General features: G+C 45.5%; 3 protein-coding genes across 4 annotated transcripts; 1 reads left to right on the forward strand and 2 right to left on the reverse strand.

Annotated features, from left to right (window-relative positions):
- Positions 1-3,595: 3,595 nt before the first annotated feature.
- On the reverse strand, positions 3,596-8,149 carry LOC118287757 (chromobox protein homolog 2-like). Of its 2 annotated transcripts, XM_035613295.2 has the most exons (5): positions 7,909-8,149; positions 7,771-7,814; positions 6,694-6,759; positions 6,361-6,430; positions 3,596-6,278 (listed from the first exon to the last, which is right to left on the reverse strand). In XM_035613295.2, exons 1-5 carry the CDS (start codon positions 7,972-7,974, stop codon positions 4,878-4,880), a joined length of 1,647 nt encoding a protein of 548 aa, XP_035469188.1. In that variant the 5' UTR covers positions 7,975-8,149; the 3' UTR covers positions 3,596-4,877. The 2 variants fall into 2 exon arrangements, with proteins under 2 accessions (XP_035469188.1, XP_035469189.1); XM_035613296.2 differs by lacking the exon at positions 7,771-7,814 and having other exon boundaries at positions 7,909-8,148.
- A 1,380-nt stretch (positions 8,150-9,529) lies between these two features.
- On the reverse strand, positions 9,530-10,929 carry LOC118287779 (hepatic lectin-like). Its single transcript, XM_047327383.1, has 2 exons — positions 10,831-10,929; positions 9,530-10,746 (listed from the first exon to the last, which is right to left on the reverse strand). The coding sequence occupies exons 1-2, from the start codon at positions 10,927-10,929 to the stop codon at positions 10,036-10,038; spliced, it is 810 nt and encodes a 269-aa protein (XP_047183339.1). The 3' UTR covers positions 9,530-10,035.
- Positions 10,930-12,518: 1,589 nt separating this feature from the next.
- Positions 12,519-16,686, forward strand: LOC118287781 (cytochrome c oxidase assembly protein COX11, mitochondrial). Its single transcript, XM_035613340.2, has 6 exons — positions 12,519-12,577; positions 12,718-12,996; positions 14,065-14,429; positions 14,538-14,693; positions 14,784-14,909; positions 16,166-16,686. The coding sequence occupies exons 3-6, from the start codon at positions 14,142-14,144 to the stop codon at positions 16,352-16,354; spliced, it is 759 nt and encodes a 252-aa protein (XP_035469233.1). The 5' UTR covers positions 12,519-12,577; positions 12,718-12,996; positions 14,065-14,141; the 3' UTR covers positions 16,355-16,686.
- Positions 16,687-16,816: the final 130 nt, after the last annotated feature.

The raw sequence follows: 16,816 nt of genomic DNA on the forward strand, positions 1-16,816 counted from the left end.
GTGATTATTATAGTTATTTATTATATGAATGGATCATTTACTGTTGTAGCTTCAACTTTGATTTAATTGATCGATTGGTTAATTGATTGATTGACTGATTGACTGATTGGTGGGTTTGTAAAGTGGAGAGAAATGACGTCGCACATCCCAAAGTGACGTCTTCATAGAAATGTTGACCAATCAACAGTTAAAAAACCTCAGATTAGAAAAAAATCAATAAAGTTTATTGAAGAGCAGCAGGTTGTCACCTGATTTATTTGATTGACGGCTGATGAGATTCATATTTCATAAAATCTGTCAATCAGCCAGAGTGTGATGTCACAACTCTGGTTGTGACAGATAGAGAGACAGACAGATAGATAGAGAGACATACACAGACAGACAGACAGATAGAGACAGACACAGACAGACAGATAGACAGACAGACAAACAGAGAGATAGAGAGACAGACACAGACAGACAGACAGACAGACAGATAGAGACAGACACAGACAGACAGACAGACAGACAGACAGACAGACAGAGAGATAGAGAGACAGACACAGACAGACAGACAGATAGACAGATAGAGAGACAGACAGACAGACAGATAGAGAGACAGACACAGAAAGACAGACAGACAGACAGACAGATAGAGAGACAGACAGATAGATAGAGAGACATACACAGACAGACAGACAGATAGAGACAGACACAGACAGACAGACAGATAGAGAGACAGACACAGAAAGACAGACAGACAGACAGACAGACAGATAGAGAGACAGACAGATAGATAGAGAGACATACACAGACAGACAGACAGATAGAGACAGACACAGACAGACAGACAGATAGAGACAGACAGATAGAGACAGACACAGACAGACAGACAGACAGACAGACAGACAGAGAGATAGAGAGACAGACACAGACAGACAGACAGATAGACAGATAGAGAGACAGACAGACAGACAGACAGATAGAGAGACAGACACAGAAAGACAGACAGACAGACAGACAGATAGAGAGACAGACAGATAGATAGAGAGACAGACAGATAGATAGAGAGACAGACACAGAAAGACAGACAGACAGACAGACAGATAGAGAGACAGACAGATAGATAGAGAGACAGACACAGACAGATAGAGACAGACAGACAGACAGACAGATAGAGAGACAGACACAGAAAGACAGACAGACAGACAGACAGACAGATAGAGAGACAGACAGATAGATAGAGAGACATACACAGACAGACAGACAGATAGAGACAGACACAGACAGACAGACAGATAGAGACAGACACAGACAGACAGACAGACAGATAGAGACAGACACACACAGACAGACAGACAGGTTGAAGTAGGTCAGGCCACTTCCTGTTTCATGTCATGTTTCTACTCGAGTCCGACCAATATTATCGACCAGCTGATGTGAGTGTTTTACCGAATTCAACTTCTCGGGCTCCAACCAGAGATCAGAATCTCCTCCGTGTTTACTGTTGATGGTGTTGCTCAGTTTATACAACGTCATGTGGTTTTGTAGTCGTTCTGTATCACGGGCCCCTCGTGGAGTGGAGGGGAACATCAGGAGAAAAACTGATTCAAAACATATTTTACATTATGTGTAATGAGTATTGTAAAGTAATGTAGAGTGCTGTAAAGTACTGTGAAGTAATGTAGAGTACTGTAAAGTAATATAGAGTACTGTGAAGTAATATAGAGTACTGTGAAGTAATGTAGAGTGCTGTAAAGTAATGTACATTAATGTAAAGTAATGTAGAGTGCTGTAAAGTACTGTGAAGTAATATAGAGTACTGTAAAGTACTGTAAAGTAATATAGAGTACTGTGAAGTAATGTAGAGTACTGTGAAGTAATATAGAGTACTGTAAAGTACTGTGAAGTAATATAGAGTACTGTAAAGTACTGTAAAGTAATATAGAGTACTGTGAAGTAATGTAGAGTACTGTGAAGTAATGTACAGTAATGTAAAGTAATATAGAGTACTGTAAAGTACTGTGAAGTAATATAGAGTACTGTAAAGTACTGTAAAGTAATATAGAGTACTGTGAAGTAATGTAGAGTACTGTGAAGTAATATAGAGTACTGTAAAGTACTGTGAAGTAATATAGAGTACTGTAAAGTACTGTAAAGTAATATAGAGTACTGTGAAGTAATGTACAGTAATGTAAAGTAATATAGAGTACTGTAAAGTAATATAGAGTACTGTAAAGTACTGTAAAGTAATATAGAGTACTGTGAAGTAATGTAGAGTACTGTGAAGTAATATAGAGTACTGTAAAGTACTGTAAAGTAATATAGAGTACTGTAAAGTAATATAGAGTACTATGAAGTAATGTAGAGTGCTGTAAAGTAATGTACAGTAATGTAGAGTGCTGTAAAGTACTGTGAAGTAATATAGAGTACTGTAAAGTACTGTAAAGTAATATAGAGTACTGTAAAGTAATGTAGAGTGCTGTAAAGTAATGTACAGTCATGTAAAGTACTGTAAAGTAAAGTAATTGTTACCTCCTTATTCTCTGCGTCTTTCATGTTTAGAATATTTATTCTGTAGTTTGTGATCAGAAGTTTTGTCCTAAAATTCAAAACAAATTAAAAGTCTGAGTCTCAGTAACACGAACAGACACACATGCACACACACACACAAACACACACACAGACACATGCACACACACACAAACACACACATAGACACATGCACACACACGTGTGGCATTGATGCTGCAGTGAAAACTTGTTTCCACGGCAACAGAGGTCGGAAGTCGCACTGGGACGTTTCAGGTTTTCACTGAGGTGAGAGGAGACAGTCTCCTGCCGCCCACCACACAGACACACACACACACACACACACACACCAGCGAGCATCTCTGAATCTGAAAAATAAAAACCTATGTCATGAAATGCTAATTTGTAAAAAATCAATAAGAGAATAATTGATCATATTTCATAGTCGAGGCTGAAAAGACAAATACTCACAAAAACCTTCATGAGTGATTTAATGTTTATTAAATTAAAACTTTCTTTTGCAGACAAAACTGATTTTAATACTTTAAATTCAAAGTTTAAAAAAGTCGCCGCCACATTTTACAAAGTATTTAGACAACGGAGTGTGTGTGTGTGTGTGTGTTACACTGCCTCACACTGTTCACACTGTTGATACAAACCACTGAGGCGTCTCTGTCTCCGTCTGTTTACTCAAAAACTTATTTTGGGAAAATTCCACCATGTGACCATAAATCACAGAATGTGCAGCTCAGAGCGACGAGAGTTGCTGTCTCACACACACACACACACACACACACACACACACACACACACACACACACACACACACACACACACACACACACACACACACACACACACACACACACACACACACACACACACACACACACACACACACACACACACACACACACACACAGCCAGCTGTCCTGTCCACATCACCTCTGAGTGAGTGTGATGAGTTGTGTTTGTGTAACTAAGTACATTTACTCAGCTATTGCAGTGACGTGTGATTGTGACTGTGTATGTATGAGTGTGTGTGTGTGTGTGTGTGTGTGTGAGAGAGCTGGTTACACTAATGATCATTTATCATCATTTATTTATCATAAATCATAACCGTTGACAGAAACAGATTTATTCATGCGTCTTATTGATTGAACGTTGTTTACTGATTATTTTATCTGCTGTTTGTCGTCGGGTTCAAAAATGTAAACGTATCAAGTTATTTTTAATAACTCACGAAACTGTTTTAATACTTGTGATCATTATAATCATGAGCCGATATAAACACGCATTCCTGTTCTGAAAATAACTCTTATCTGTTTGTATGAAGAGTTCAGTCGGATCGATCGATTCTTGATTAAAACATAATAAAAGAGAATTTGTCATTTAGCGTGGAGGTCGTGACCTCTGACTCGGAGGTCTGACAGAAGCGCAGACATTCAGTTCTTATGTTTTATTTGAAACATCTTTCATCTGAAGTTATGGTCCATATCAGCACCAGATAGATAATAATAATAATCATATGAAAAAAACATATGTACAATATAAATTAACACATAATTCAAGTGTCTCCGTCACACTGTGCGTAGTTCAGGGACACTGTCGAGAGCAGGAAATCACATACACGACAGGTCACATTAAAAAAAGAAACACTTTGGTCCAAGAACGAAAAGACGGATGTTGGATCTGATCGAGGTCAGGAGGTCAGAAGGTCAGAAGGTCAAGGGAAACAAAGTCAAATGGTCCTCAGAGAGAAAGAGAGAGAGGTGGTGTCTTACGTCCAGCAGATTTAAGCCCCGCCCACACAGGACGCGCCCTTCGAACCTCACGACAACGTGACAAAATGATCTTGGATTGACTTTAACCCTCCGATGGTTTTCATCACAGCAGGGGTCACGACCCCGACGACACCATCAGCTGATAAAGACCATGAGAGAAGTTTATCAGCCAATCAGCATCAGTTAGTTTGACGAACGTCATTCTTTAAAACTTTACGTTGGATTCTGGCGACTGAAGTCAAATCGTTCTTCATCATCATCGTCAATCAATCGACCGATCGTTGATCAGTTTATCGTTTGTTCCACATAAATGTAAAAACTCCAGATGTTGAGTTTACCATGTGCCAGAGATTTACTTTAAACGACTATAAAAATATTTGACACGTCAATCGATCGATCAGATGCCAGACACTTGTGATTTATTGAATCCCGTGTTTTGATCAGTGAAGAAATGAAAATGGCCGGCGGAGGACGGACGCGTTCTGATTCTCTCGAGCTTCGTCGACTGACTGATGAGTGAACAGGTTCAACCTTTGACCTCAGGATGATGTCGTCTCCAACGTCATCGCGCGTCGTCGTCCGTCAGTGGTTCCGTGGGTTGAAGAATCCATCGCTGGTCGGCGACTCCTTCACCGTCACCGTGACGAAGTTGGCCGTGACGTCGGTGACGAACACGTGCTCCAGCAGGCCGCGTGTCGGCCGCCAGTCCGTCTCCGTGTCCGACTCGGTGGCGTTGTTGCCGAGGCTGGGCCGGCTGTTGCTGGGATACAGGGAGGCGTCGTGTTCCGATTCGCTGCTGCTGCTGCTGCTCTCGTCCGAGTCTCCAGTGCTGAGCTCGTTCAAGCTCCGGTTCTGAGAGTTCAGCCCGTGTTTCCTCTCCTCCGGTCTCCCGCCGCCGCCGCTCCCTCGGCTGCCTCCTGTCATCATCTCCTTCCCCCTGTGCTCTGCAGCGCCGCCTGCAGGCAGACCGGAGCGCTGCCCTCCAGCTGATGTTCGCGTCTCTACGACGATGATGCCGCCGCCGCCGCTCCTCAGACTCGCCATCGACGCTGCAGCGCTGCCTGTGTTGTTACCCTGGAAACCGGAAGTGTGTGGCGGCTTGCTGACGCTCTGCAGGTTTAGGGCTCGGAGGCTCAGCGCCTGATTGGCTCGGTCTCGAGGAGTTGACGAGGACAATGATGGCGGCTTGGAAAGGCCCGAGTTCTGCTGCTTGTGTTGAACCGACCCGCCGTGGCCCCCGGCAGCCTCCGACCTCCTGTGGCCCAGCGGGGGGCGCTGCGCCACCGCCGACTGACCGCCGCCGAAGCCGCCGTGCAGACTCATCGACGCCGAACCGCCACTTTGTTTCAGTGAAGACGATTTGAAGCCGTCGCCCCGGCCGCCCGACTCGGACACGGAGCGCTTCTCGGAGTTCTTGGTTTGCGGTGACGGACCGGTTCTGTTGTGGGAGGAGGACGGAGCGGAGGACGACAGTGAGCGGTTGGACCAGACACAGCCGAGTGTTCCGAGTTTGGAGGTGGCTGTATGGGAGAAGGAGGAGCTGGTGGAGGTGTGGGAGGCGGAGCCAGCCTGGTCTCTGAAACTCCGGCTCAGCCCGGTGTAGGTGAAGCTGGCCGGCTGCAGGGGCTTCTTCGCGCCGGGCCGAGGCTCCTCTCGGGATGGTCTGAGTGCCTGGTGGTGGCGAGGAGGCGGAGGAGGAGGAGAAGGAGGAGGAGGAGGAGAAGGAGGAGGAGGTCGGCTCTTCATCTGTCTTAACGCTCTCAGGTCTGGGTGCAGGGGCTTCCTCCCTCGCTTCTTCTTGAGGGGGGGGTCGGGAGTGGCGAGCAGGATCTGGGGCCTCTTCTGGGGGACGGGGTCGATTCGCGGGCCGGGCTTCGCCTTCTTCGAGTGCTCTTCATCTTCTGAGGAAGAGGAGGCGGACGACGAGAGGCCGGAGGACGAGGAGGACGAGGAGCGGCCGTCGTTCGTCTCGGTCGGAGCAGGCTGCCGGAAGAGACGAAGAAGAACATGAGTGAAAGTGAAGTAACAGAATCAGAACCGACAGATGGGAGCTGAGCTACGTCACCTGGATCTTCCGTGGTCGACCTCTCGGCCTCTTTCCTTTCTTCTGGAACAGCAGCTCCCGCTCTTGTTCCCTGGAGCAACAACATCACACGGTCAACGCCACGCGACAACCAACCAGAGCTCCACAACACGATCAGCTGTTCAGCTCCACGTGGAACCAAACTCCTGAACTGAGAATCTGCCGACGACTGCGGAGTCGACAGATTCAGGTCAAAATATATATATGAGTATAGTTATATATAAAAGTCGGCCCCAAACATCCACGTCGAGCTCCAGAATTAAAACAATCCGTGAGTTCATCACCAACTACAAGAGGAGAATGAACCAAACAGACCTTTTGTGAAACGCAGCGAGTAACCTCGGGTCCAGAATGTTCTCCTCCGGCTCCCAACTGTTGTGTCTGAAAACATCCCAAATGAATCAGATGGATGAAACAAACCAAATGAATCAGGTCCCGTTCAGCAACGCGTCTGAGGTCGGACGAGGTTTCACACTAACACACGCGTCACGTGACCACTCAGGTGTAAACAGGAAGTAGATTGTCTTCCTCTGCGGCTGGTTGCTTAGTAACAGAAACTACTCTGAAGGAGCAGCAGCAATGTGACGACGACCACGATGACGTGGAACCGTCACCGACAGGAAGTGTTAGCGACGCTTCGCCTGATAAGAACCAATCGCAGAAGAGAACGTCTAAGTTGCAAAACAGAAACGCGTCAGAGTGGGCGGAGCCTCAGTTTTGTTGACATGAGATTTACATTAACGCCAAAATCGGCCGATCGGATTTTCACTACCTGATTATCGTTGCCAAAAAAATCACCATAACGATATTCATCACATAGTTTTGTTATTTGACGAATGAATTTAATCTCAGCTGAGTTCAGATGATTTAAAGTCAACATGACGTCAATCAGTCAACTGTCACATAACCACGTCATAATGTTAACTCAGTGTCACAGAGATGATTCCTGCATAAATTAACAGTTGATGGAGAAAATCACCAGCAGGTGAATTATCACTGTATCAATAATCTGGTTTATGAACATAATCACTCATTGAATGAATCGTTAGTCGAGGATTTTCTTTATGTCACGTGATGATGAACTGAATATTTTGACGCGGTTATGATATTTAATATGAGAACAATGAGCTCCAGAGGACGCGGGTCTTTGAACGTCACACCGAGCCCTTGTTCCTCCCGTGAGGCGTTCAGGGACCCGGCCGAGCCCGCTCCTGTAGCATCAGCTGTGGAAGCGGGACGAGCGGCTGCGGACGGTGGATCCGCTCCGGGAGAACCTGGAGGTGTCCCGCGGCTGTGGAGACACGATTCGGGAGCCAGCTCCGGTGCTAGCTCCCGAATCGCCCCCGGTGCTAGCTCCGGTGCTAGCTCCGGTGCTAGCTGCGAGCTACTCACTTGGACGACCAGCCCCTCCACTTCACCAGATACTCAAACTTCCCCTGCGAACAAACACACACACAGTCAGAGACACGCCGCGTCACCCCCCCCCCCCCCCCCCCCGGCCCCGGGGGTCCGTCAGCGGCCTCTCCTTACCTTCCGCGGCCGCTTGCTGAGGATGCACTCCGCATCAAATACCTGTCCGACTGTGACCCCCTCCATTACTGCAGAGCCCCTCCGCACGGGCCGCGACGCGCGTTTGACCTCACGCGGCTGCCGTACCTCCCCCAGTCTCTCTCACACACACACACACACAGACACACACACACACACAAACACACAGAGACACACACACACAAACACACAGAGACACACACACAGGGACACACACACACACACACACACACACAAACACACAGGGACACACACATACACACACACACACACACAGACACACACACACACAAACACACAGGGACACACACACATACACACACACACACACACACATACACACACACAAACACACACACACACACACACACACACACAGGGACACACAGACACACACACAGGGACACACACATACACACACACAAACACACACACACACACACACACACAGGGACACACACACAGGGACACACACACAAACACACAGACACACACACAGGGACACACACACAAACACACACAGAGATACAGAGACACACACACACACACACACATACAAACACACAGAGACACACACACAGGGACACACATACACACAAACACACACACACACACACACACACACACACAGACACACACACACACACACACACACAAACACACAGAGACACACACACACACATACACACACAGACACACACACACATACACACACAAACACACACACACACACACACACACACAGACACACACAGAGACACACACACACACACACAGACACACACACACACACACACACACATTTTTTTTATGAAATTAAAAGCTGCAGCGGCGGGGTTTTTCTTTGTGGGGAAGAAGGATAAGACTCTGAGCCCCTGCATTGACTACCTGGGACTGGCAACAGAGAGCTGCTGGCTGCCAAGTTGGCCTTGGAGGAGTGGTGACACTGGCTCAAGGGGACCAAACAACCCTTTTTGGTATGAACATACCACATGTTCCCACAGCCCTATGTTCCCACATTTCTAGAATTTTTTTCAAAACTAGGCCCTATGTTCCCACATTTCCTTTTTCATGAATTTGTATCAGATTTTATCCGCCTTTCTCCCAATTTTGTAGCCAATTACACCCTACCTATTATCCAGTAGCACTAACCCTAACCCTAACCCTAACCTTGAAAAAGAAATGTGGGAACATAGGGCTGTGGGACCATTGGGCTGACCCCACCACAAGAAGACGTTTCCTGTCGGGCTGTCCAGACCTTCATCCGCCGTTGTCAGCGCACCTGGACCCAAGCGCGGGTTTTTCTCCTTCGCTCGGCTGAACGTTGTGTCATCTCTGCCTTTCCAGTACCTTGTTGACTGGGAGGGTATGGGCCTGGAGAGAGGTCCTGGGTTCCAGCTCGACACATCCTGGACTCCCGTCCGGGAATTTCATCAGCAGCACCCTGACCAACCCGCTAGGACCTTGGCTGTCCCATTTTAATCCCCAGTGTGAGGCTCTCCCTGCTCCTCCACCTGACACTTCGGATGAAGAACCATTTTGGAGGGGGAAAGGGAATCTGACGACGAGGAATCCCTCCTCCAAACCCCCTCCGTCAATGTTGTGCATATCATCATATTGTGTTTTTATTTACATTTTACATACAGCGTTCCAACCTTTTTGGAATGGGTTGTATGATCATATAGTAGGAATGATGTCATGACAACGTCACATATGCATTCATTTTTACAAACAACAGAAACAGACTCACATTCCAGTCGGACAAACCGGAGCACCCGGAGTAAACCCAAACATGTAGCCCTGCGACAGAATGGTTAATATACATGCATACGACAAAGAGAAGAAAAAGGGAGATGTTTTATACTTTTCCCCACTAATTTACAACCTCTGTCACTTGTAACTTACTTGAGGTGATTTCAGACAGTGAGTGAGTTGTGGGGTAGAGAGAGACAGAGCAATAGAGACAGACAGAATGGATATGATAAAAGGAAGACAAGGAAAGAAAAAGGGAGATGTTGGGGGATAAGGACTGGAGAGGGGGAGGTCATTCTTTCTTTCTTCTTTCACTTTTCCCAACTGATTCGACTGCTACATCCCAGCTCTTGTCAGTCAGGACAAAATAAGAGCTTTGGTCTCGCACAGGTAGGGCAGCTTGCCAGCACAAAGAATGTCATCCCAGTTGTACAACCAGTCCTCTCCAATTTGTTCCGGTGGCACAAGGCCAACACAGTCCTGTCCTGCCTTGGTTTTGTCCCAGGAGGCAAGCATGTTGTTTGGCTCACCAGCTCTCCAGAAAGTGACATCGTACTTGATTCCCTCACCGTCGACCCACACAAAGTTGCCCTCCTGCATTATGTCCTTTAACCCGATCCACGCTGCCATGAAGTTTTCCTGAGGGTGCTCCGTTACAAACCTAAATACCAGGTTGGTCAAGAACGCCTGGTCTTCAGTGCTCAGAATAACAGCCAGGTCACCATCCATACCAAGGCACATGCGGCGAGCATGTTCCCAGCGCTCTGCTTCCTGGGACAGGAAGAAGCAGCGTGCGTCGTGCTCGACCCAGCCCGGCCTGCAGCGTGAGCACTGCATTGTGCTCTTGTTGCACAAGCTCCACAGGGAGGACAGCTTGTCAGAGAACAGGATTGAACGCTGGAGCTTGTTTTCTGCTCTCAGCTGCGTTGAGGCTTGCTGTTCAATGATTACGTTTTCCAGGGTTGAATTTTGAAGCTCGCTCAGCTCTTTGTTCCACACTTGCAACTGTGTATTTTCTTGCAGCGTCGTATTCAAGAGCATGTTCAGCAGTGTGTCTTCTTGCTTTATGTTACTCAAGAACATGGTCCACAGTGTCTTTTCTGGCTCACTGTTATTCAAGAGAATGGTCGGCCGTGTATCTTCTTGCTTTATGTCATCGAAGAGCATGTTCAACAGTGTTTCTTCTTTCTTCCTGTCATCGGAGAACATGTTCAACAGTGTTTTTTCTTGCCTTGTGGTATCATAGAGCATGTTCAGCAGTGTCTTTTATTGCTTCCTGTTATGGAAGAGCATGTTTAGCAGCGTTTCTTGCTGCCTGTTTTTCAGGAGCATGTTCATCTGTGTATTTTCTGGTGTCAAGTCATCAAAAAGCATTTCCAGCAGTGTTTCCTCATGCTTGCTGTTATCCCTGAGCATGTAAAGAAGTTTAAATCTTTGCTTCCTGTTACTAAAAAACATGTTCGGCACTGTTTCTTCCTGCTTCCTGTTATTTAAGATCATGTTTGGCACTGTTACTTCCTGCTTCCTGTCATTGAAGACCATGTTTGGCAGTGTTACTTCCTGCTTCCTGTCATTGAAGACCATGTTTGGCAGTGTTACTTCCTGCTTCCTGTCATCGAAGACCATGTTCGGCACTGTTACTTCCTGCTTCCTGTTATCGAAGACTATGGTCGGCACTGTTACTTCCTGCTTCCTGTTATCAAAGACCATGTTCAGCACTGTTACTTCCTGCTTCCTGTCATTGAAGACCATGTTCGGCAGTGTTACTTCCTGCTTCCTGTTATTAAAGATCATGCTCGGCAGCGTTACTTCCTGCTTCCTGTTATCGAAGACCATTTTCAGTTGTGTTTTTTCTGGCTGAAGTTGCTTCCTCACATTATCTACATAAATGAGGCCACTCACAAGAAATATTAAACTCAAAGTGAAGGCTACACCACAGCGTCCAATTGTCTTCTTGCAGGCTCTTTGACGGTCGGACCTCGACGTCTCTTGTGTGTCATCTGGATCTTCTTTGTCACGACTGTCTTGTGGCAGATCAGTTATTTCACTGGCCAGCATCACTTCTTTGTTTGGTTCCATCAGATCGTTCCTGCAGGGAGTCTTCATGTCTTCATGGAGGATATTAAAATGTGTGCGGTGTGGTATTTCTGCTGCTTGTCTGATCCACTACACTGACGTACTTCAGGGGATCAGAGGAACACCTCACAACTTGACTCGTGTGTTTCCTTTCATCCCGTTAGTAACTGAGTCCTTTCAACCTTTGATCATATCCACACTCTTATTCAAAACACACATCCTGTTTAATGGCCAACAATGCGTCGCCACGGCAACAGCATGTGATGTCATTTTAATGCCAGTTGAAAGTTAGGTTGCAAATTTGACCGCAAACATGTCAAAGTTCATGTAATCCTGAATTCATACAGTTAAATGGCACAATAGAGTCTGCAGCCTAACCATGTTCTTCTGCTCATTACTGCTAACTGACTGCACACACTGTACTTTTTTCCACTATTAATATTGTGTTAATAACATGTAAATTCTCGTTTTTATTTTCCTTATTCTCTATTTTTTCCCAATGTGTTTTTGTGTATATTGTATATTTTGTACAGGGTGTTGCTGTAACACCAGAAGTTCCAGCTTGGGATCAGTAAAGTGTCTGTGGCCACAAACGTCTTACAAGAGACGACGAGGTTCACTATGTTACTCACTCACTTATTTTCATTTGCTTCATTTTTTTAATGACGATATGGATTCTTGTGGTCCACATTGTAAATACAATGTTGCTTGTCCCATCTGTTTCATGTTAAGATGTTTAAATAGAAAAACATGCATCTATCTAGACTTTATTAAAATCCAGGCGGGCATGTGAAGACTTCCTGAGGAGGGCGTCCACACAGAGGTACAGCTGTAAGATTTACTGCTCACGTCCCCCTCTCCCATGTATTGTTGCTATGTGAGCCCTTATGATGCATTGATTACTTGACGAAAGCATTAGAGACTAAATACATGATGATCACATTCACTCTTTCTCTCACAAAGGTGCTGTGGCCGAAGAAGAAGAAGAAGAAGAAGAAGAAGAAGAAGAAGAAGAAGAAGAAGAAGAAGAAGAGTATGAATATGGAAGAACCTGGTCAGCTTCATTTAGAGGAAACAGTGTAGTAACGAAACAAGTCCAGCAGAGGGCAGTGATGACACGTGAAGGACACAAGCTGCCGCCAAAACCCGAAGAAGAAGAAGAAGAAGAACGCGACCTCAGCCGCTCGTGCGTTTCCGGTTACATGTTACATGTACTTGTTTGGGAGCAGCTCTCGATCTCAGGTATCAGCTTCTTCTGAATCATCTCAACTTCATCAACGTTTGTTTAGTTTGTTTTTTACTTCCGGGTCTGGACACGTAGTCTGTACACGTCACTGCGTCAGTTTGTCTCCGGTGCCGAACGAACCTGCGTCTGGAAACTGGATGAATGAAGATTCGTGTGTTTCTGGAGCAGGATCGTTGACGTCACGAGGACACAGGACACATTTACACATTCGTCACTTGCCGCTGATTAATTCGGCCACGACCCGGAAGTAAAACATGTGTTTCTCTCTGTTGCTCTGATCGTCTGACGGAGGCGAGTCGGTTGGTGATGAAGATGACGTCACGTGATGAATCGATGAAGATGACGTCACGTGATGAATCGGTGAAGATGACGTCACGTGATGAAGATGCTGAATCGATGAAGATGACGTCACGTGATGAATCGATGAAGATGAATCGATGAAGATGACGTCACGTGATGAATCGGTGAAGATGACGTCACGTGATGAATCGATGAAGATGATGAATCGATGAAGATGACGTCACGTGATGAATAGATGAATCGATGAAGATGATGAATCGATGAAGATGACGTCACGTGATGAATAGATGAAGATGATGAATCGATGAAGATGACGTCACGTGATGAATCGATGAAGATGATGAATCGATGATGACGTCACGTGATGAATCGATGAAGATGTCACGTAATGAATCGATGAAGATGACATCACGTGATGAATCGATGAAGATGTCACGTGATGAATCGATGAAGATGACGTCACGTGATGAATCGATGAAGATGATGAATCGATGAAGATGACGTCACGTGATGAATCGATGAAGATGACGTCACGTGATGAATCGATGAAGATGTCACGTGAAGAATCGATGAAGATGACGTCAAGTGATGAATCGACGAAGGTCATTCGTCAATAAGCGAGTTGACATTAAAATGCATCTTTTCTTGCGCCTCACGTCTCAGGAGAGAATCCGTGTCGGAGCGTTTAGATAATCTATAAAAGAGTTTTAATATTTTCTGTTTACTTTGTGTTGTGAACATACAGTGTCTTATTGTCCGTCCAGGTGAGTGTCCCTGCTGACGCCGCCTCTCGTGTGGACTGACACCAGGACCAGGACCAGGATCAGGACCAGGACCGGCCATGCTGCTGCCACTCCTGCTGCGTCCGTCCCTCTGCTCCCCTCACGCCTCTGCCTTCTTGTCGCGGTGCGACGCCGCGAGGACGCTCCGCTCTCAGACTGAACTCTTCCTGCGCCGGACGCTTCCCCTGCGCTTCCAGAGCCGAGGAACCAAGAGCCGAGGCAGAAAGACCCGGGAGCAGGACTGGAAGACCAGGAACAAGACGGTGCTGACTTATGTCGCCGCCGCCGGCGTGGGGATGATCGGCCTGTCGTACGCTTCGGTGCCGCTCTACAGACTCTACTGCCAGGTGAGGAGGGGGACGCCCTGACCTCCTGACCTCCTGACCCCCGAGCTGATGTCGTGACCTCCAGCCTCGCTGTGTGACCCCTGTGTGACCTCTGCGTTTGTCTGACAGGCGGCGGGGCTCGGCGGCACGGCGGTGGCCGGCCACGATACGGACCTGGTGGAGACGATGAAGCCGGTGAAGGAGCGCGTCCTCAAGGTCACCTTCAACGCCGACACGCACGCCAGCATGCAGTGGAACTTCCGTCCACAGCAGTCGGAGATCTTTGTAAGAACTTCACCCTCGATCGTCTTCACAGTTCCTGTTCCGAGGATGGTGTTCAGCTTATTTAAAAGTGTGCATGCGTGTGTGGTGCAGGTGGTTCCAGGTGAGACGGCGTTGGCGTTCTACCGAGCCAAAAACCCCACAGACAAACCGATCATTGGCATCTCCACCTACAACGTGGTTCCCTTCGAGGCGGGACAGTACTTCAACAAGATCCAGGTACGAGTCTGCTTCCGTTCCCCGACCTCGCTTCACCACTTGTTCTTTTTCTCTGAGTCAAACCTTTATTGACCTGTAATAACCTTTAATAACATTTGATAACCGTTAATAACCTGTGATAACCTTTAATAACCTGTGATAAACTTTATTAACATGTGATAAACTTTAATAAACTTTAATAACCTTTAATAACCTGTGATAAACTACTACCAGAATATCCCAGCTGGGATGAATAGAGTATTTATCTATCTATCTATCTATATTAACCTCTAATAACCTTTGATAACCTTTGATAACTTGTGATAACCTGTGATAACTTTTAATAACATTTGATAACCTGTAATAACCTTTAATAACCTGTGATAACCTTTATTAACCTGTGATAAACTATTAACCTCTAATAACTTTTAATAACCTGTAATAACATTAATATTCTGTAATAACCTTTAATAACCTGTGATAAACCTTAATAAACTTTAATAACCTTTAATAGCCTGTGATAAACTACTACCAGAATATCCCAGCTGGGATGAATAAAGTATTTATCTATCTATCTATCTATATTGATATTAACCTCTAATAACCTGTGATAACCTTTAATAACATTTGATAACCTGTAATAACCTTTATTAACCTGTGGTAACCTGTAATAACCTTTATTAACCTGTGATAACCTTTATTAACCTGTGATAACCTTTATTAACCTGTGATAACCTCTAATAACCTGTAATAACATTAATAACCTGTAATAACCTTTAATAACCTGTGATAAACTTTAATAACCTTTAATAACCTGTGATAAACTACTACCAGAATATCCAAGCTGGGATGAATAAAGTATTTATCTATCTATCTATATTAACCTCTAATAACCTTTGATAACCTGTAATAACCTGTGATAACCTTTATTAACCTGTGATAACCTCTAATAACCTGTAATAACATTAATAACCTGTAATAACCTTTAATAACCTGTGATAAACTTTAATAAACTTTAATAACCTGTGATAAACTACTACCAGAATATCCAAGCTGGGATGAATAAAGTATTTAACCTGTAATAACCTTTATTAACCTTTGATAACCTTTATTAACCTGTGATAAACTTTATTAACCTGTGATAACCTGTAATAACCTTTATTAACCTGTGATAACCTTTATTAATCTGTAATAACCTTTATTAACCTTTATTAACCTGTGATAACCGTTATTAACCTGTGATAACCTTTACTAACCTGTGATATGTGCGTCTGCAGTGTTTCTGCTTCGAGGAGCAGCGCCTCAACCCTCACGAGGAGGTGGACATGCCCGTCTTCTTCTACATCGACCCGGAGTTCGACGACGACCCGCGGATGGCCCGAGTCAGCACCATCACTCTGTCCTACACTTTCTTCGAGGCCAAGGAGGGAGAGAAGCTCCCGCTGCCCGGATACAGCTACAACTGACCCGAGTCCTGATCCAGGAACCGGGTCTGGGTCTCGCCCGAGTCCTGATCCAGAACCCGGGTCTGGGTCTCACAAAGGGGAAAAGAAAGAACATTTTATCCCAGACTCTTTTTGGAGTGAGTTTTTTTTCTTTTTTTCTAATTTAATGACGATAATATTTTCATTCTCGGTGGAAAACTCTTGGTGATGATTTCAGACTGAACTGATGAAATCTGAGAAACTGTTGGTGACGATATTACGGTGAATTATTATTAAAGTAATTATTCCTACAGCTGAAAATCAAAGTGTTAAAGACTGAAGAAGAATCAATAAATGACGACTGATTTCATTGATTCATTGTAAACATATCTGACTGTGTGAACCTGGTGTGGACACCAGGGGGCGGCAGAGGAACAGGAACAAGAATCAGATGATCCATAACTCGACTGATCTGAATCACCGAACAACAACTACTCACAGCGA

This window comes from Scophthalmus maximus, chromosome 16 (genome assembly GCF_022379125.1).
Source record: "Scophthalmus maximus strain ysfricsl-2021 chromosome 16, ASM2237912v1, whole genome shotgun sequence".
Taxonomy (NCBI): domain Eukaryota; kingdom Metazoa; phylum Chordata; class Actinopteri; order Pleuronectiformes; family Scophthalmidae; genus Scophthalmus; species Scophthalmus maximus.